The sequence below is a fragment of the Heteronotia binoei genome, chromosome 1, assembly GCF_032191835.1.
Source record: "Heteronotia binoei isolate CCM8104 ecotype False Entrance Well chromosome 1, APGP_CSIRO_Hbin_v1, whole genome shotgun sequence".
Lineage (NCBI taxonomy): Eukaryota > Metazoa > Chordata > Lepidosauria > Squamata > Gekkonidae > Heteronotia > Heteronotia binoei.
This window is the reverse complement of record NC_083223.1, coordinates 149,546,392-149,567,634: the sequence shown is the minus strand read 5'-3', so window position 1 is coordinate 149,567,634 and position 21,243 is coordinate 149,546,392. Positions and strand designations below refer to the sequence as shown.

Sequence of the window (21,243 nt, the reverse complement as noted above, 5' to 3'; positions counted from 1 at the left end):
GAGAGTTTTTTATGAGTTAGCTAACTGATTAGCCAGCAGGGCAGAAAAGAGCTGGTCACTGTGGTGGATGCCCTGACCACATTTAGATTAGTTCAGTGTGCTTGACCTTTGAGAAGTGTTTAGAAATGTCAGCTGGTACAGAATGCTGCAGCCAGAATGTTGACTTGAGTGGGTCGCAGAGACTATGGGCGGTTTCACACTATGAAATTGATGTGATTTTATCCCGTCACCAAAAAACCCACTTGAGTTTGGTCCATTTCCGGGCTATCAGACAGCTGCCATTGAAGTGGCAGGATCCCAGCAGCAGTCCGTGGTTGCCCATTAACACTGCTAGTGCAGCTCAACCATGGACCTGCTGTGGAAAGGATTTTTTAAAAAATAATTTAAAAAATCCTCTGGTGTGTGTGCTCAAGCAGAGAAGCACATAAGCACTCCTTGGAGAGGGATGGGGGGAAGGGAAGTCCTGACCATGCTGGAAATGGCTTGTGTGATCACACAGCTCTTCTGCTTATGAGTCACGCCTGGGCATTCAGACAGCTACTGATTATGCGACGTAGATGTGATTCAGGGCGAAACTACTGGGAAAATCCAGGTGGCTTTTTAATCTGGATAGGAGGCATCTGGAGATGGGGTGAAAACAGGTGTGGCTCAGAGGGCAGATGTGCTTGTGTGATCGTGCACTTTTAATCTGAATGGGTGGCAGGGCTAGGTCGGGCCAAATCTCTTGTGTGAAACCACCATATATCACTCCAGCCTTGGCCCATCTAAACTGGCTACCAATCTGTTTCTGGTTACAATTCTAAAGCCCAACCATTTGGGAACAACATTCTGAAAGACTGCCTACTCCTTTATGAACCAACCAACTACCATGGTCCTCTCTGGAGGCTCCATATTCTCAGGTAGCAACCCAAGAAAAGGTGTTCTCAGTCATTGCACCAAAACTCTGTAACTCTCTGTCCAGGGAAACTTATCTGTCCCCCTTTGTTGCCATCTTCTGCCAGCAAATGAAGACTTTTTGTTTCATTCCCTCAGTGACCCCCTCCTTCCTGCCTAATATTTCGATAGGTTTTTTATGTTTTTATATGCATTTTAGCTCTGGTTTTAGTTGTATTAATGATATATTTTGTTAGTTTTAACAGTTTTGAAGTTGTGGTTTTATTTATGTTTTAATTTGTTAGCTTCCTTGGTGGCAGGATAGATATTTTGTTAAATAAAATAAGTAGATGCCATTCTGTACTGCATGGCTTATTCATTTTCCCCTATAAGTTCCTCCCACTGTGGCCAAGAGTTCATTTGCAAGTCTTCCTCCTCTCCTGAGCACAGTACAGGACAATCAATAGTGAATATTTATGATTAAGTTATTAGCAAGGACTGCCTTTTAGAATATGCAAAATAAGTAATTTGCAGCATGGTATATAGAACATTGCATTGAGATCCAAACTCAAATCTTGCTCTACTACAGAGCTTCCTAAATGGCTTTAGAAGTTACTATCATATAGAGAGCTTCCTGAGCCTCAAGCTTCTTAGGATGATAAAAAGGCTTATGTCTGTACACTCAGCTAATTTCAGATATGTATTGCTAGTGCCTCATACATATTGCTCCTAAAGACCATATTCTATCCTTTAAGTCTAATATTTAATATCCAGGTTAGTATTTCAACAGAGAGAGAATAGCTACCACATTTATTTGACCATCTCTTGGAAAAGCTGTTTCAACTAGTTGATACACATAGGTTGAGTACAGATAGGCAGCTTAGTGTGCACTGGAGGTGCCCCAAACTGTGGCACCCCAAAATGGAGTGGCCATATCTCAGTCAGACACTCCTGCATGATGCTCCTGTATATCGTGCAGGGGGTACTTTGGCATGTTCACACGGTCATTGCTCACCATCGTTTTAGCGTAGTTTGGTTGCTTTTTTCCCTTACATTTTTATTGGCCGTGTACTCATGTGCACATGCACTCATGTGCTCTGGGCAGTTTTTAAAAAAGAAAAATACCAGTGAGTTCCTAGAGTGGATCGGCATGTTCACACTGTCAAGATGCCATGCTTGTGTACTCCTGTGTTCAGAAGCCTGGAAAGACGGCTGGAATGTGGCAGAAAAAATTGCTATTTGATCTATCTTAGTGACGTCAGAGAATAGGGTAAGTATGGGAGCAGGACAGATGGCAGCTGTGCCTGTCTGACCTTGCTTTTTGAATCTGCCTAGGGGCTATGCCTATGTCAGCTCAAATTGGTCATTTGAATTTAGCCATATAGTGCAATCCCAAAAACATTTTCCTTGGAGTAAGTCCCATTGAGCATACTTTAGTAGAATTCTGAGTAGATTTGCTCTGGATCGCACTGATATTTACTTAATTTTTTTTTACAGCAGCAACCTAATTTCTAACTTCACTTCTACTTCTTGAATAGTTCTAATCAGTTTGCCATTTTAGTATCTGAAGGGGCATACAACCATCTGACATTTTTTTTTTAAAAAAGGCCGTCTCTAAAATTCAAATAACAGCCTCATAATTGTAAGAAGAAGAACATATGTACAGTAAATGTACAAAGCATTGTTTGAAAACTACAAAGAACAATGAGGGAGGGATCAAAATGTCAAAAATGGCAACAGAGAAGGACTTGTGCAAAATTACTATGAGAGGAGAATTGCAAATAATACTAGAGATTGAGAATAAAACATCAGATGACAGCAAATCATTCCTAGATTAAGGCTGCAATCCTAAAAACACTTTTCTGAGAGTAAGCCCACTGAATAGAATGGGACTTCCTTCTGAACAGACCTGTTTAGGATTGTGCCCTAAATGTCTACTTGAGCATTTTGTGAACGGAATTGCAAGGCTATTTGTAATTAAAACCCCCAGAAAAGACTGAAGTTTCACCCATGCGATTCTGCCGTTTCATTATTTGTTCTGAATTTTGTCTGTTCCACATAATAGACACTTTCAGAAGAGAAGTTGCAGCTAAAAAGAAAATCTTAAAGTCACATGGGTGAATGGAGGAACCCCAAGACAGCAACTGCCAAGTATTTCCATTCTCCTTTCCCCACCATATTCAGGTTTTATTTTAACAGCAACATTTCACTACAAGGATTTAAAAGGGCATGAGCTGTCAAACATATATTGTTATCTATAAAGTCATCAATACCTGAACACTTCTTCAGCCGCTCTAGGAATAATTCCTAATTCTGGCTCATCTTCCAGGGAGAAAGCAAAATTATCTTCAGGCTGTGGTCCTAACATTGTGTATGTTTTTCCACTCCCAGTCTGCCCATAAGCCATAATGCACACATTGTACCTAGAAATCAAAACACATGTTGATTCTTAATTCCAACAGATACTACTGATCAAAGCCAGAAGATCTTGGGAAGAAAAGTCTCTGTTTCTAATTTTTCAACAATTCCACAGAATGTAACACAACAGATGTTCCTTATTCCAAATTACCACAACTCCATAGCAGCCTTAATCTTTTCCATTTTCCCCCAACAGTATTAACTGGAATGAAAGCAGTCCGGAGTTCATCACAACCTGCCATTGGCATGGATGGGCAAAATTCTTTTACCTGTTCTGTCCTCTGTAATGAATAATGAATTGAAAAGTGCCATCAAATCTCAGCCTACTTATGGCGACCCCTTCAGACTTTCAAGGCAAGAGATGTCCAGAGGTGGTTTGCAATTGCCTGACCTCTGTGGAATGACCCTGGACTTCCTCCGTGGTCTCCTATACAAGTAGTAAGCAGGGCCGACCCTGCTTAGCTTCTGAGATCAGACAAAATCGACTTAGCCTGGGTCACCCAGCTCAGGGCAATAAAGGAGACCAAATACTATTTTAAAAACCAAGTAGTATCTAGCAAGTTTTGATCATCCTGTAAACCATGGTTTGCCATCTTTGTATATGGCAGGGGTGGCCAATGGTAGCTCTCCAGATGTTTTTTGCCTACAACTTCCATCAGCCCCAGCCATTGGCAATGCTGGCTGGGGCTGATGGGAGTTGTAGGCAAAAAAAAAAATCTGGAGAGCTACTGTTGGCCACCCTGGTATATAGTAAAGGGATGGATCCAACATGTAGAGAGACATACCACACCTAATTCCATCATACACCAGATATGTAAACTGCAGGTGGCTGTTTAGTATGTGAATATATAAATACCTCTTTTGATGGAGTTTTAATTGCACATGCAGCATTTTTGTAGTGTGATATCAATCCAGATTTGTCAGGGGCTAACAATAACCGTCTTTCCAGAGCCAGTTTGGTGTAGCAGTTAAGTATGCGGACTCTTATCTGGGAGAACCGGGTTTGATTCCCCACTCCTCCACTTGCAACTACTGGAATGGCCTTGGGTCAGCCATAGCTCTTGTAGAAGTGGTCCTTGAAATGGCAGCTGCTGTAAGAACTCTGTCAGCCCCACCTACCTCACAGGGTGTCTGTTGTGGGGGAGGAAGATAAGGGAGATTGTGAGCCACTTTGAGACTCTGAGTAGAGGGCGGGATATAAATCCAATTTCTTCTTCTTTCCCCACATGAGCCCCAGAGAGCACTACAATCAAGCTCACAAAACCTTTTAGTGATCCCCAGGCCAAAGGATGTTCGGCTGTCCACCACCAGGGCAAGAGCCTTTTTGGTGGAAGCCCCTACCCTTTGGCATGCTCTCCCTGAAAACTTCAGGGCCCTGCGGGACTTGCCACAATTCCGTAGGGCCTGCAAGACAGAACTGTTTAAACAGACTTTTAACACCTAATGGATGTGTCCAGTATTTAACCATCCCACAGCATTAATATCTGAATTCGATCCAAATAGAAATGCAATGTGCTCAATAACACCTAATAACATCACAGTAAACAGCACTAATTAAGAAGTAATAACGCCATCTAGGGATTAAATTGTATATGTTAAGATCTTTTAATAATTTATTGTGATTTTACTGTAATAATGTAATTTTATGTTGTTTTAATTCAGGGGTGGGGAACCTCTGTCCCGAGGGCCGTAAACGGCCCTCGAGGTCACTTGATGTGGTCCTCGGGGATTGATGGACCAAACCGAGCCATGTGGCAGCCTCCCTGGGGCCTGGCTGGCCAGTGAGGATCATGGGGCCTAGCTGCGCTGTGCAGCAGCCTCCCCAGGGCCAGGCAGGGATCACAGGGCCCAGATGTACTACGCAGCAGCCTCCCTGGGGCCTGGCTGGCCAACCAGAATTGTTGTGGGGCCTGGAAAAGTTACTGTCACAGTTCAGTTTGCACTTGATTATCCCAGATGGTGTGGCCTAATATGCTAATGAGTGTGTGACCTAATATGCTAATATTACGGGATGTGGTCTAATATGCTACTGAGTTCCTGCTGGGCTTTTTCTACAAAAAAGCCTTGGACCTATGCATTTGTCTAGGACAGTGGGCCGTGTGTGTATGTGTGTGTGTGTGCGCCAGATTAGACTCTCCCCACATGATGTCAAATAGAAAAACAATTATTTGCATTAATTTTGCTGGCCTGAATCATTCTCCTTTGGCGGAGCACTGTTTTTTAAGTTGATAATTTTTTATGGCCCGCGAATGATGTTATAAATATCCATATGGCCCTTGGCAGAAAAAAGTCCCACCCCTGTTTTAATTGATGTTGGCTGCCCTGAGCCCATCAGGGGAGGGCGGGATATAAATATAATAAAATAAAATAAATAAAAAATACAGAAAGAAGACTTTGAGGGTGAAAGGTCTCAAGTCTGTACCGAATTAAAGCATGTGGATACCCTAAGCATGTAATTAATTCAGCGTGTGAACGAGTTAATAAGATGTCCAGAACAACTATGTTTTTCAAACAACAACAAATCGTGGTGAATGAGTGGAGAGAACAGAGCAGATTGACATGCGCGTTTCAGTTTTCCCCTTTGTCCTATTCCATCCAGAATGCTCTTTAAAAAATTTGGTTTATAGTGAAAGATATTCCAGGTTGTGAGAACTTTCCTAAAATTGGCTATATGAGAACTAGGAATTTGTCTGATTTTTTGGTACATTCTGATTTTAGAGCTCAACTTGTATCAAGGTTAACGGTAGACATCATATATACGGAGCTTGCTTCGCGTGCTCGTTATCATTGGATCTGAAAGAATTTGTTCATCCCATGTCAGGTTTTAAGTTTAGTCTTAATTACATTACAACATGTTCTACCAAAGGTTGTATTTATATCATTTTTTGTCCCTGTTTAAAAATCTATTGTGGGAGTACCAGACGCACGGTTAGGACACGCATCCTGGAACACAGGTCTCGCGCTAAAAATTCAGTTTTTGAAGCCCCTCTTACTGAGCATTTTCGCCAATTAGAACATGATCCCAATGACTTAAAATTTTTTGTGATAGAGAAGTTTCCATTACGACTTCAGGGTAAAGTAGATATGCAGAAGTGGCTACTTAAGCAAGAAATGCGCTGGATTTTTTAAACTAAATTCCCTGATACCGAATGGACTCAATAGTGATTGGGATCATTCCTGTTTTCTTTGAATTAACATTTTTGAATATTGTTTTTGGAATACTGTGGTCATTACGTTGTAGCTTTAAGGATTTGAAGTAATTACTAACACTTGTCTGTAAGTATATTGTCATGTGATGTATGACTATGCCTTGCCGTTTGTACTCTGCAGAATATTTGAGCTTTGTGCCTCTTGTAAATTTTTGAATGTATTTTGAAGGTATGTATGTTTGCTCATGCAATTCTTAACAATTTTATGTCTGAAATTGCTTGTGATTTTACGATATTATTACTTTGCAGCTTGTAAAAGCCTTCGGTGAAACAGGGCAATACACACCTCCCTGTTGCGTTCTCGTGCTGGGCTGCCGATTGTTCTTACACCGGCATGTGTTGAAAGAAACCTCTGGAGCATTGGACTCTCCATTTATGGCTTTGCCAACTTCTTTCCCGGATCTCCACCATAAAGACTATGAATTTCTACTATGAATTGAAAGAACATTGTGTTTCCAGGTGATTTCTTGCACTTTTGCTTAAACTGTTTGATAAACTTTATTTGTATAGTTGAGGCTGGTCTTTTGTGGATGCCTTAGGGCTTGTTTTCTCTTTTCCTTTCCACGTTACTCTTTGTGTTCCTGCTCCCACTTGGAGGCAGGCAACCCTATGTGGAAATGACTGAAGACAGAAAGGACAGGTAAATTCAAGGACTAAAATTTATGTCTTCCACAAAAGGAAAGCTGATTGAAAACAAGAATGGTGCAAGAAGCTCATCTTTAGCAGACGTGCAATCTGCTTCTGTTAGAATGATACATTTTAAAAAAGCATGAAGTACTTTTGTTTCCAATAAGAGAACTTTTCCAGAAGGGCTGTGGGAAAAGTCATGTTTCAGGAGTCAGGACAGAAGATACTTCTTCAGTCTGTGCATACAAATAGCACTGAAATTAATAGAAAAATTAGTTATTTGTGTTGGGAATGATGCAATAGGAATTCTGGGAAGAATACTGACAGTCCTCTCATTCCCAAGACACAGCAACAAAGGAAAGGATCCACACAGTTTCATGATCTCATGTCAGCTACTATGATGCAAACTCTACAGAACTTCCAATATGATTATCTTTTGTTCACAACCAACTTAATGTATTGTACCATATTTCAAGGAAGAATCCCTCAAGTTCAATTGTAGTACAGTTTATATGTTTTTCTTTAACAAAACCAGGTCTCTTTAAGGTAGTTGCTATCCCATTGAAATTATTTGCTCCCATTTTTCAACTCACCCATCTAATAGTGAGATTAGCAAAGGTGACACATCTGCAAACACTGTCCCTTGAGTTTCAGCAGCACTATACACTCTGAAGAATAAAAGAAAAATATTTATGGTTCACTCACTAAGGAAAAATTGTCTATAAATGTTTACAGTGAATGAAGAAGAACAATGAAAAATAAGAGCAGCATTACATACTGAAGTGATATAAAAAGAAGATACTTTAACAATACATGTTCTTTAGAAACACCCAGATATAAAAAAGGGAATTAGTCATGCTTATTCTGAAGCTTGCTATAGACATCAGGAAATTAAACACACCCACACGCGCACACCCCTGAGCCACAGTTCTGTTCCAGTGGCCAAATGCAAGGAATTCAAAGGGCTCTGGACACTGCCAAGACTGCAGGTCCTCATCAAAACAAAGTTATTTATAGAGACATAAACTAGATTGTTTTACTGGACTCAGCTTGTTGGTAGAAGTGCCAGGACAAAAATGAGCTTGTGAGATTTATGCAGTTTTCTTTTAGAGTAAAATGAAAATTACAGGAAAATGTCAGGCTCAGTAAGGTATCCCCAGCATTTAAAAATGTAATCATCATTAAGTGTAGGTAGTGAGATACTGCTTAATAGTGGAAGTCGCTGGTGGGAGAAATGCAAGGAACACATTTTCCAGAAGTTGAGGATAAACAGGATCCCTACAGTGATGACTATAATAACAATCCTACTCCAATAAGAAGTTTACTTGCATAAATATCATGGTCCTATTAAACAATAACTTTTTTCAGGTGAAAGGAATACACTTAATACTGGGAAGGATCCACATGCACTCCAACACAGACCAACACAACCAGAGAGGCTTGTAGAACTTACCTTGGCCTGTGATCACAAAGTTCTTTCCTTGACCCACTTCTGTGCAGACAAAAAGATCATCTGTCTCTATCCCATTATTAGGATAATCGCCTAGGGTTGCCAAGTCCAATTCAAGAAATATCTGGGGACTTTGGGGGTGGAGCCAGGAGACTTTGGGGATGGAGCCAGGAGACATTGGGGCGGAGCCAGGAGCAAGGGTGTGACAACCATAATTGAACTTCCAGGGAGTTCTGGCCATCACATTTAAAGGGACCACACATCCTTTAAATCCCTTCCCTCCTTAGGAAATAATGAAGGATAGGGGCACCTTCTTTGGGGGCTCATAGAATTGGACCGCCTGGTCCAATCTTTTTGAAACTTGGCGGATATTTTGGGGAGAGGTACTGGATGCTATGCTGCAAATCTGGTGCCTCAACCTCAAAAAACAGCCCCCCCCCCAGAGCCCCAGTTACCCGCGGATCAATTTTCCATTATTTCCTATGAGAATAAGTCTCCATAGGGAATAATGGAGTTCCCTCCCCCTGTTTTCTCTCTCTCACTCACACACACGCTTAACTGTCTCTGTTGCAAGTGGGCAGCCGTGTTGGTCTGAAGCAGTAGAACAAAGCAGGAGTCTCTGGTGCCTCCACAACCAGGTCTGGAAAGTACAGGGGCTACGCTGCTCTTTTACACACACACTCACTTGTCTGAAAGGAAAGCAAAACAAACAGAGGGGCTGCACTCTCACGAGGTCTGCTGTTGCTAACCCTTCCCCATAAAGTACTTCCTGCTCCAATTTAAAGGCACACACACATTTTTAAACTATACCTGTTTGAAGGTCCTCCCCAAGATCTAGAGGAACAGGGTGGCTGTGGGGGAGGAGCTTCCCCCGCCAGCCAGCTGGATGGGGAAAGCCTGTAAAACCAGGAATCCCCAGCTGGGACCTGGGGATTGGGAAGCCTAAAGGGAAGGGAAGGGGCAAAGAGAAGCTGCTGCAATGGTGCTGGGTGGGAGGGGAAGGGAAGGGGCGAGGAGAAGCTGCTGCAATGGGGCTGGGTGGGAGGGGAAGGGAAGGGGCTAAGAGAAGCTGCTGCGATGGGGCTGGGTGGGAAGGGAAGGGGTGAGGAGAAGCTGCTGCGATGGGGCTGGGTGGGAGGGGAAGTGAAGGGGCGAGGAGAAGCTGCTGCGATCGGGGCTGGGTGGGAAGGGAAGGGGTGAGGAGGAGCTGCTGCGATGGGTCTGGGTGGGAGGGGAAGGGAAGGGGCGAGGAGAAGCTGCTGCGCTGGGGCTGGGTGGGAGGGGAAGGGAAGGGGCAAGAAGCTGCTGCGATCGGGGCTGGGTGGGAAGGGAAGCGGTGAGGAGAAGCTGCTGCGATGGGGCTGGGTGGGAGGGGAAGTGAAGGGGTGAGGAAAAGCTGCTGCGATCGGGGCTGGGTGGGAAGGGAAGGGGTGAGGAGAAGCTGCTGCGATGGGGCTGGGTGGGAGTGGAAGTGAAGGGGCGAGGAGAAGCTGCTGCGATCGGGGCTGGGTAGGAAGGGAAGGGCCGCCATTTTTTCCCCACTTCCGGATTTTTGGCGAGCGGAGGAGGAGGCTCCAAATCGGGGGGTCCCCGCCCGGGGTGGTGGATTGGGAAGCCTATAATCGCCTAAGGTGATAAGAGAAATCTGCAACTTTTGATCTCTTGCCAATAATTTCATGGGCTCCAATAATAAAATGATAGCTGTCTAAAATCCACACCTGTCTAAAATCCACACCTATAGACACAACAGCAGCAGATATTAGCTTGGTTTGGATTTAGGGGTGGGGAAGTGTGGCAGCAAAGTTATATTCAGGGCTTTTTTTTTTTTTGAGCAGGAACACACCAGGAATGCAGTTCTGGCTGGCTTGGTGTCGTGGCCTAATATGCAAATGAGTTCCTGCTCGGCTTTCTTTTTTTAAAGACTAATAAATGATGTTTTTGTGATCAAAAGAAGCTTGATAAATGAAAAATCTGTCTGAAGGGTGTTCAGCTGTTTTTTAGATGGGGTTTACTAACTTTTGTGCCAGTGAGCATTTAGATCTGCTCTGCTTCCATTATCTCTGTTAGCAACCTCAACGACAGATCTCCTTCTGCCTACCTTCTGCTAGCCTTATAGCTACTGTTATGGGAAAACCCTATTTATACGTTACCAATTTCAGCCGGATCAATAACGGAGGCAGCGGAGACGAGGAATCAGGAAAACAGCTTCTTTATTTAACGTGCACGGGCCCTATGTACACGGGCTTCAGAGAAACTCTGAGCAATGACTGTAGTTACCTGCCGTCCTTTATAGGGTGCCTCCACCCACTCACTACCTTAAAACAGCTCAGCTTCCCAGGTCCCTGGGACACTGACAAAAACATGCATCGACCACAATTTATGTGATGTCCTAGTCCGCTGCTTCATCTTCCTGGGCTTATTTACCTTATATGGGCCTTTTCCCGTTGCCAGCTGTCCCTAGTTTCCTTATTGAGAATATTACCAAACACATTCCTTATTGCTAAATTGCTTTTATCTTGCATATATGTTCTACCTTCTGCAGAACAGAGGGAGTTCCTCCTAAGCTTGTTGCTGAAGCCCCGGCTGGCCTTGAGCAACCTGCGGTTTTGCTAGGGAAGTTACAAATTCTAGCTGGCTTCCCTTGCACCCAGGTAGAGCCACAAAAAGATTTCTAAAAAGCATTGCTGCTTGGCCCTATTCCTTCCAAGCATCGCTGAGCCATATATATTGATTAGATATTAATATAATTCTTGTTCTTATTGATCCACTGCTATATTACTTATACATGCCTACTTACAAGCCTTACAAGATTACAAGCCTCCATCTTACTTTGTTGATGAACACACTAATTTAAAAAAATGTGAAAAAGCACAACATGCTGAAAGGCTCCCCCTCACAAATGAAATGGAATCAACTATTTTGACATTTATTAGTTCCTTAAAAAGTTGCTAAAAAATAAACATTTGGAGTTCATAAGAACCATATGCTCTGCTGTTTATAAGAATAAACTGTGCAGGGACACTGAAAAAAACACAAACTTCTGTGAGCTACTTTCTTTGATGGAATTCACCATTTTACACCATCATCTGCTTTTTGGAGGAGGGGGTTATCTAAACATATAGTGTCACACCTCAATAACATCCTGTAAAGACTGCTACAATATTTTTTTAAAAAACTGGAAATCTTTTTTTTTTTTAAATTAGATAGGCAAAAGAGTGACTTTCTGATAGGAATACTAGTTAGTCTGTATTGTGAAGCATACTATATTTTGCTGATCCAAAGCAGTGGCTTTGAGGCATGGTAAACCTTTCTGCAAAAAACAAGATATACAAAACAGAAATGAAGAGCTGTTGTGTTTTCCATACTGTGTGATTGTTCCATGGAATTCAATCTTATAAGGTTGCGAGGACAAGTTACAGGAGGGATAAGTATGAGGGCCAATTTGAAGAGTCAAAATGAGGGGGGAAAGGTCACTAATAATAAAATCCCTCAATGCAAAATCTTTGACATAAGGTTTCAATAAAGGAGAGATTAAGAGGTAATCAATTACACTACAGCCCCTCAGTGAGACAAAGGTGAATTATCCCGAATTTGGGTAGCCAATCAGACCATTTAACCAAATTCTGTTGTATTGCATACAATTTGTCTTGCCAAATTCTGTATGTAATACAACAGAATTTAGTTAAATGGTCTGATTGGCTACCCAAATTCAGGAGAATTCACCTTTGTCTCCCCAAGAGACTGTAGTGTAATTGATTACATTTAACAAAACAGAAAAGAAGATATTTGCCTGCACATTAACAAAAAGCTGGCTCTGTGACCTTGGGCCACTCTTCAATCCTCCTTCTTTCTACTACACCCTACCACTGCCATGCCCCCTCTCAATTCTTGGGTTGCCAGGTCCAACTCAGACAATATCTGAGGACTTTATGGATAGAGCCAGGAGACTTTCCCATTCCCTAAATAAATAAATAAATAAATAACAGCAGTGCAATTCCCCTGAATACAGTCTTCATTTCCTCTTTCCCCAACAGCTGCACTTCCACTAAATGAAAGTAAACTCACAGCAGTCAAAATAAACAGTTTGTAAGCACACAGTTTGCAAGACTGCTTTATTCATGGGAGTTGCTGAATGAAATCTGCTTTATTTCAATCAACTTCTTCAGATTAACAGGAAAACAAAAGGACAGCAGCCTAGGGGGTGGAGTTTTCTTCCATCCCATAATCAGGTTCAAAAAAGGTAGTCCCTTGGGCAAGCACCAGTTGTTTACAACTCTGGGGTAACGTCGCATCATGACGCTTCCACGGCAGACTTTTTATGGGGTGGTTTGCCATTGCCTTCCCCAGTCATCTACACTTTCCCTCCAGCATGCTGGGTACTCATTTTACTGACCTCAGAAAGATGGAAGGTTGAGTCAACCTTGAGTCAGCTACCTTGAGCTGGCTGCTTGAACCCAGCTTCTGTCAGGATCAAGTCGTGAGCAGAGAGTTTGGATTGCAGTAATGCAGCTTTACCACTCTGCACCACCTCCATTTTACTGTGCAAACATCATCATCTTCAACATCATCTTCATCATCACCACCACCATCATCATCATCACCACCACCACCACCACCATCATCAGTGAATCGCCTCATCCCAGCCAACGCTGGGCTCTAGGCGGTGTACAACAGCAAAAAATCAATACATATAAAATCAATAGAACCAGTTAGTTAAAAAAAGTTACAACCCAACGACATCCTTTATAATGTGCTACAGTTCTGCTTTCTAGGCATCAGGAACAGGGAATCCCCCATGTGGGGTAGAGGAGAGGGGGTGCCAGCCCGGCAACCATCACTGTCCTCAGGCAAAAGCCTGGCAGAACATCTCTGCTTTACAAGCACTGTGAATTGTAGAAGATCCTGCAGGGCCCTGCTATCTTCCAGCAGAGCATTCCACCAAGTAACTTTTTCAGTCCTGGCCCTCGTTGAGGACAGTGGACCTCTTTAGGGCTGGGGATCACCAGTAGATTTTGACCTGTAAAGCATAATGCTCTTCCAGGGAAATTTGTTCTGAAACGAATATAAAACAAATGGAGAGACTGTGCTCTTACTTTCTCAGTGCTTTACACACTCACTCAGAACAGCCACATGGCTCTGCCTGCTCACCCCTACCCCCATCCAGCTTTCTTCCTTCTGGAATTTAAAGGCACACATACCTTCCAAAACATGAGCCGTTTCCAAGCTTCTAAGCTTGCCGAGGTTTAAAGGCACATGGTGGCTGTTGGGGCAGGGTTTTCCCCTGTTGGCCAGCTGGCTGGTGGTGGGGAGGAGCCTGCAAAACAGGGAGATCTCCTGGCTAGCATGCCTATCCAATGCCCTCATCTTCCTCCATTGCTTCTCCCTTCTCCTTGAACACTCATTAAACTTTTTTTTTTCTTTTAATGCAGCTTTCTAATTATAAAATTCCCATTTTGTGCCTCCTTTGGGACCCCAAGTTCCATGTAAAGGCAGCATATAAATGTTTTAAATATATATACAAGTTTGGGGTCAATAGACCTTTACTGCTCTTGAACTGCTCTTCAGATTCCATAAAGACTGAAATACTCTGTCTTTATCAAGCTGTTGGGGACGGGTTGTTTCCTATTTAATTTATAAAATAATGTTTTTCTGCATACATGGAGAGTTCACCCAAAGATGCAGAAATACCTACCTTTTCTATGGGTAGTCCCACTGCACTAGCCTAGCCATCGTGGACTTGGGTATTAGAGAGGGCAGGGTGGTAGACTGTAAAATGGGTGAAGGATGGAAATAAAAAATTTGGAAATTCACAAATTCTTTCCTTAGAATGATATAAACTCTCAGGAAACTGAGCAGCCCATTTTCTTTCTTTAACTAACATTCTAGTGCATGCTTAGTCCTTAAAAAAAAACTTCAAAAACTAGTTTGCAAAGACATCTTTTTCTGCATACCAGAGGTGCCCCTGGATATTTAGAAGCTCCAGAACTGACTGTGAGTAAGCTGCCTTTGTGCCTGGCACAGATAACCCATTTTACTTATAGTAATAATTATAAAATAATTTATTTTTCCCATCAGAAGAAACATACAATTCTATTTTGCTTCATACATTTTAAAATTAGAAAATTCATGAAGCAGCTGTAAAGGTAAGAGAAACTGTAAGAGATCAGTTACAAACTCCTGTTAACAGTTGAGATAACATCCAGTGCATAATTTACTCAGGTTCTAACTTTTTAACTGTAGATATCTTAAGTGACGTATAGAGAGGTTTGATGTATTTAATTTGATATTAATGCTTTTATCTGTTTTACTCTGTTTCTGAATAGCCTGTGTGCTATAATAAAGAATGATCGACTAACTGCTATTTCAAAAGTCAAACAAAACATCAAAAAAAAAAATACCAGCCACCAGGGTTTTTAAGACCACCCACCTTTCAAACTGCAATGTCTTGTTTATCAAAGCATGACCAGGACGGTTGCATTTTACCAATACCGTTTCCTGACAGAAAAAAAATATGGCTAATTAAGATCTGTTATCATTAAAGTCTAAATGTTATCCTTACAGTCTAAAAGAAAATGCATGATTAAAGGTTCACTACACAGCAGAACTGTTGAAGAGTTTCCAAGCTGCAGAAGTCATTTTGCCATATCCTGTCTAGTACATGGTTACTAAGTGCAGCAGTCTGGAGGGGTGTGAGTTCAGTAGCCAAATAATTTAGGCTGCCACAGATGGATCTGTACCAGCATAGCTGATACCAGGTGTATGGATATCAACTGGAAGAAGGATTAAACAGCACATGATTATATTCACAGCAAATTGGAGTAGATAGATGAAATGAAATGGCCTCAAAATCTATGCCTATTTTGGAGGGGGGGTGTTGCATTTTGTGTTGCATGTGCACATGCATGTGTATGTGCCTATGCCTGGAAGTCATGGCAACCTCTGGTGACTTCTACTAGGGTATAAAGGATGTTCAGTTAAGTGGCTTGATAGCCTACTGCTACCTCCTGACTCTAGTATTCTCTGGAGGTCTCCCATCTAAATACTTGCCAGGATCAGCCCCGCTTAGCTTCCATGATCTCATGAGATCAAGCTTGCCTGGGCTATCCATGTCAGGGCTAGGGTTGCCAGGTCTCCTCTTCATCATGGTGGGGGGATTTGGGGGGTGTCCCAGGGTCGGGACATAGTACACAATGTCCTCAGCACGATTATGTCAGCCAGAAGTGACGTCATTGTGCCAGTGACATTGGAGGTGACGCTCTGCGTGTTCAGAATGGGTAAGAATCCTGTCATACATTCACCACTATTTACCAATATTTTAATTCAAAACATTATTTATAACCTTGGTTGTTGTAGATTTTATGGGCTGTGTGGCCATGGTCTTGGCATAGTGAGACCTGACATTTTGCCAGCAACTGTGGCTGGCATCCTCAGAGGTGTAACAGTCACAGTTGCTGGCAAAACATCAGGTCTCACAATGAGAAGACCACAGCCACACAGCTTAGAAAATCTACAACAACCAATGGATTCTGGCCATGAAAGTCTTCAACAACATATTATGTATAACAATCCTTAAAGCCTGCAAAATGTGTCACTGTTGTTTAACATTAAAATTACAGTCAGCATTTCCAGGTCATTTTACCCCAAAGGTGTCTATTAGCTGCTGAAAAAAATGAAAGCGCATTAAAAGATTTACTGTAGTATTTCACCAGTTCATGTTTCTATACAAACTCCAGTATAGCTGGTGACTAGAATAGGTACATCAGTTCTGACTTGGTACATCCATTCTGAAAGGTCTTTAGACGCTTTGAAGTAGTTTCCTGCTATACCTCAGAGCAAGTGGCCTTTAATCCAAAACCCAAAATACTCTTGGACCACGACACTTCAAGGACCACCTAATCCTATATGAACTTGCTCAATAAGACCTTATATGGAGAAGAGGCCCTGTTCTACTTATTCCCACCTTTTAATGTAAGGCAAGTAGCAATTAGAGACAAGACATTTTCCCTCATAGGTGTCCTATCTGGAATCCCCCTCCTGCATTTTTTGCCTGGTGCCAGCTTGGTTGAGTTTTAAGCACCAGGCAAAGATGTTCTTAATTTTCTGGACTGCTGATAATAAATATATACTTTTTGCCTCTCCCGGACTGCTTTATTGTAGTAAACTTTATATTGCTGTTATATAGATTATATTGTATAGTAATTGTTTTTATGATTTTCTTCAATGCTACCCCAGGAAACAAGAGAGGTTTTGCAGAAATAATTTAAACAGAATAAACATATACTCTAGGAAGGCAGCACCAAGAAAAAAACATTCCATCAGTTAATCATTTACTATTATTGGCTTACCTACAGCATAGCTCATTCAGGAATTGAGAGACTAAATTATGCCAAGTGTATGCAAATGACATAGTTTATCCCAGATGTAGGGCATTTTGGACATTTCCATCTTTACTTTGATCAATAGACTCTTTGTTTATACATCTCCAGAGATATTCTATATAGGGTGAGTTATCCAGAATACTTTCAAAATTTTGCTCTTTTCAAAACTTTTGGCTTAATTTTTGTTAGAAGGACCTTATAATAAGCAATCATCATCATCACACCATATGCTTCAAAGATCAGATAGGTGACAATGCCAAATACATTTTTTGACACTCACTGGTAAATTCAATGTAAAGCACTGCCAACCAGATGTCGTGTAATGAAGAATAATGCATATGAAAGCCAAACATCTGCTCTTTCAAACTGATCAAACTAATTTCTTGTTCAGACCAAATTAGTAAAGCAAGATGTCATGAACACTGCCCCTCTATCAGACCATCAATGCCAGTAGCCAAAATCACACATATGAAAATGATTGTAGGGCTTTACAAGGTTGAATGAGCTCAACAATCAAAATGAAATACTGCTTCACTTGCAATAAAAAACTTAAACCCTTTTTAGACTTTGGAACTGAAATTATGGTTCTGAAGCCAAGATTTATAAGGCTCTAGAGGGGAAAAGATCACTTGCCCCTTGTAAGCAAATTTAATGGCAAGAATTCCTAAATAAATAAAGTGGGAACAACTTTTAATGTTATGTACCATCGTTTGTCAACAGCTTTTACTCCTCCAAAAATTCCACCTGAGGAGTTTTACAGGGAACTTATAGCTCTATGTTGCCTGTGGCCAGAAAGGCAACCCTAATCCTGCCAAAACGAAGAATGCAGTGCTTGCCTCCCAAGTAGCACTGACTTGGGGAATACTGCAAGCTGCCAAATGTTCATTCCTCCACTTAGTCCAGACTTCTGATTGGGTCTTCTGCCTTCTTTGTTTTTTAGGACTAAGGGAAGATGGGGTGGGGTGAAGGTGAATCAATTCACTTGCGGAATTCCTTTGCCACCATCCCCACTGGGTCTCAGTTGGAGCCTGTGGTTGCTTAATGGGCATGATCACTTCCAGTGGAGATTGTGAGATGTTTGAAGACTTGTTTAGGAGAGTCTGTGATGGGATCTTCTTCCTGTAAAGAGTCTTCAATCCATCTTAAAACTTCAGGGCAGGTACTGACTACCTTTGGTATCTTAATACCCTGTTTCTATTCTGTGTCATTTTATGGGGTAGTCTAGATTAATTAAGAGTTTTATTAATCAAAATGCATTAACTAGTATTCATTTAAAAAAGTAGATTGGTACTGCAAATTCACAAATATTCTATAAATATAATCCTGAAGTAACTGCAAATTTAGCAACACAGAATTTGATTCAAAGAACTTCAAGCTGAGATTTGCCCAAAAAACTAATCTTTCTTGCCTCCCTGTACTCTACACACCCCAGTATCACCCAAGAATTAATTAATTTATAAACTATATAATTATTAATTTATTTAGAATATGTGCGTTATCTCTCTCAGAGAACTTGCTTGAGGCTACTCACCTTTTTATTTTTACTTACAAGCACTGAAAGCAGCATACAGCAGAAAATTTAAAAGCGTAAACATCTTAAAACTAAACCAACTTGCAATAAAAACCAGCAGCAATGACTGCAGTAAAAAGGTCCCATGATCAGTTTAAATTTAAGATTTACAAAACAGCTATCAAGACTAAAGACCTAAGCAGTATTAAAACAAACAAACAAGGATAAATCACAATTAGAACCTGGCATGAAAATAGGCCAGAATAGCTCAAATACTTGGGAAAGCTTAACCTTCTGGAAAGTCCTCTGGAAAATAAATGTGGCAGTAAGCTTTGCCCTCTGATGTACACACATTGATTGAAATGGATGCATAGTGCCTGCCAGGGGTGGAATTCTAGCAGGAGCTTCTTTGCATATTAGGCCACACACCCCTGATGTAGCCAATCCTCCAAGAGCTTATAAGGCTCTTTTCTGTAAGCTCTTGGAGGATTGGCTACATCAGGGTGGTGTGGCCTAATATGTCTGTCCTCCCTCTGCCATCCCTGGTGCCTGCACATGTATGTGCATGGGGCTCTATTCTAAGTATGCACAATAAATACTTTTGTACAATGTAGTAGAAGTGTAAATGAGGTAAGCATAAGTCATACACAATTCCATTTTTGTTGCTTTCTGTCATGTACAACACAGCCCTACGCATGACCAAAGTACAGCTCTAAATCATTGTATAGCACATATGGCAGAAATGAAGGAGTGTCTGATACATTTGAAACCCATAAAAGATGACTTTCTGCTGAATTTTAAGCACTACCATGAGGAAAACTGGCTATACTCTTGCATGAAATGTAAATAGGGACCATGGCTTAGTAGCTTGGCATGTACAAGGTCCCAGGTTCAATCCCTGCCAACTCCAGTTATAAGGACCAGGCAATAGGTGATGTGAAAGACCTCAACTTGGAAAGGTCTGGAAAGCCACTGCCAGTCTGAGTAGAAAATACTAACCTAGATGGACCTATGGCTTGATTGAGTAGAAGACAGCTTTATGGGCATGTTTAGCCTGGAGAGGAGGCGGCTGCGAGGTGATATGATCACCATCTTCAACCACTTGAAGGGCTATCATGTATAGGATGGTGTGGAATTGTTTTTTGTGGCCCCAGAAGGTAGGACCAGAATCAATGGGTTAAAATTAAATCAAAATTGTTTCCGGCTCAACATTAGGAAGAACTTCCTGACCATTAGAGCGGTTCCTCAGTGGAACAGGCTTCCACGGACAGTGGTGGGCCCTCCTTCCTTGGAGGTTCTTAAACAGAGGCTAGATGGCCATCTGACAGCAATGAAGATTCTATGAATTTAGGGGGAGGTATTTGTGGAGTTACCTGCATTGCGCAGGGGGCTGGACTAGATGACCCTGGAGGTCCCTTCCAACTCTATGATTTTATGATTCTATGAGTGTTCAAATAACATTGATCATCTGACAAAACTAAAACAAGCAAGAAAGGTAAATAGTAATGCCTGAATTCATACTATCATGTAGTTTCTGTGACATGCTTTTCAAATCGTATCTTAGGAACAGACTTGATTAATGTTTGAATTCCACCTCGATTTACTGCTTGGCTCTCAGGCTCCCCTGCTCTGGTGCCTGACTGAGCTCAAGCCTTAGTAGGAAACACTGAGGGCTTTTCTGCTTGCTCAACTTACTCCTGATTTTCTCAGCAGCTGAGCCACAAGCATTGGAAGTGGTCCAGGCCTGGTTCTTCCACATGTCTGTCCTCCCTCTGCATATTTACAGTTGTGGATTCAGTTTATTTTCTTCCATGTATGACTTCACCAATGAGGATTTTCAAGGAAGGGTGCTGTTGTCATCAGTGGTATCATCAATGGCATCACAGCACCCCTCCTTTTTTAAAAAAGGCACTAAAATATGGATATATCACTAGAGCATTGTAACAATAGGCTTGCAGTTTGTGTAAATTCCCAGCTATTGTTTTATTAAAGTCAGTGTCTGTCATGGATATGCTTTCCCCCCTATATTTCCATGAGGGGAAGGGCAAGAGATTAACTTTAAAAGAAAGAGAAAAAAGTACGAAAGCTTGGAATTAAAGAACCAAGTCAAACTTACAATACTTTATCAGTATATCAATATTTTAGGGCAATTTTTCTTTTTAAAAATTATAATGGAAACCACTTGTTTTAAGAGTAGAAGGAAGGAGAAAAAGTGGACTGATAATGATGAGCCCAATCACTGAAAAGTAGGCTGGAAGTTAGTGGGTAGGACAAAGAAATTCAACAGAAACATTACGCAGGAGGAAAAAGCCAACTCAAAATAAGCTTTAAAAAAATCAGGGTAAAAGTGGTCTCAAGAGAACCAGAAAAACATTGGGTGGGGGGAACAGAAATGAAAAGGCACAAAAATAAACATGAAATATTCTAACTTTTCCAACATTATCTTTCTAGCTTGATCTACACAGTAAGTAGTATGCATTGACAGTTTAACACAAAGGGCAAAGATACATCAATTATAAATCAGTAAGCCATCCACAGCACTCTAGTGTATGATTCAGTGAAGGGAGCACTGGATATTAATTTTCAGAATTCGCGTTCAGCCAAATGATGAGTGGCAATTCACTCTCTTGTCCTCAAACACCTAACTACGAAAAAGAGAATCAAAGTTCTAATTTAAAAGTTATCATAAATGCAAAAAAAGAAGTCCCTTTGCTCATTAATATACTAGGAAAGGAGATCCTCAAGAAGCAGTTTACAGAGAAAGAAATCATTCTAAAG

The 21,243-nt window shown here is 41.4% G+C and overlaps 1 protein-coding gene across 2 annotated transcripts in view; it reads right to left on the bottom strand.

The window, feature by feature from the left end:
- Positions 1-21,243, bottom strand: part of KIF25 (kinesin family member 25) — a 99,198-nt gene that overhangs the window by 44,236 nt on the left and 33,719 nt on the right. For both annotated transcript variants that reach the window (XM_060242366.1, XM_060242374.1), the window contains exons 8-10: positions 15,005-15,072; positions 7,721-7,795; positions 3,147-3,296 (exon numbers count right to left, since the gene is read on the bottom strand). In XM_060242366.1, coding sequence (XP_060098349.1) covers positions 3,147-3,296; positions 7,721-7,795; positions 15,005-15,072 — 293 coding nt within the window. The remainder of the gene's footprint in view (positions 1-3,146; positions 3,297-7,720; positions 7,796-15,004; positions 15,073-21,243) is intronic.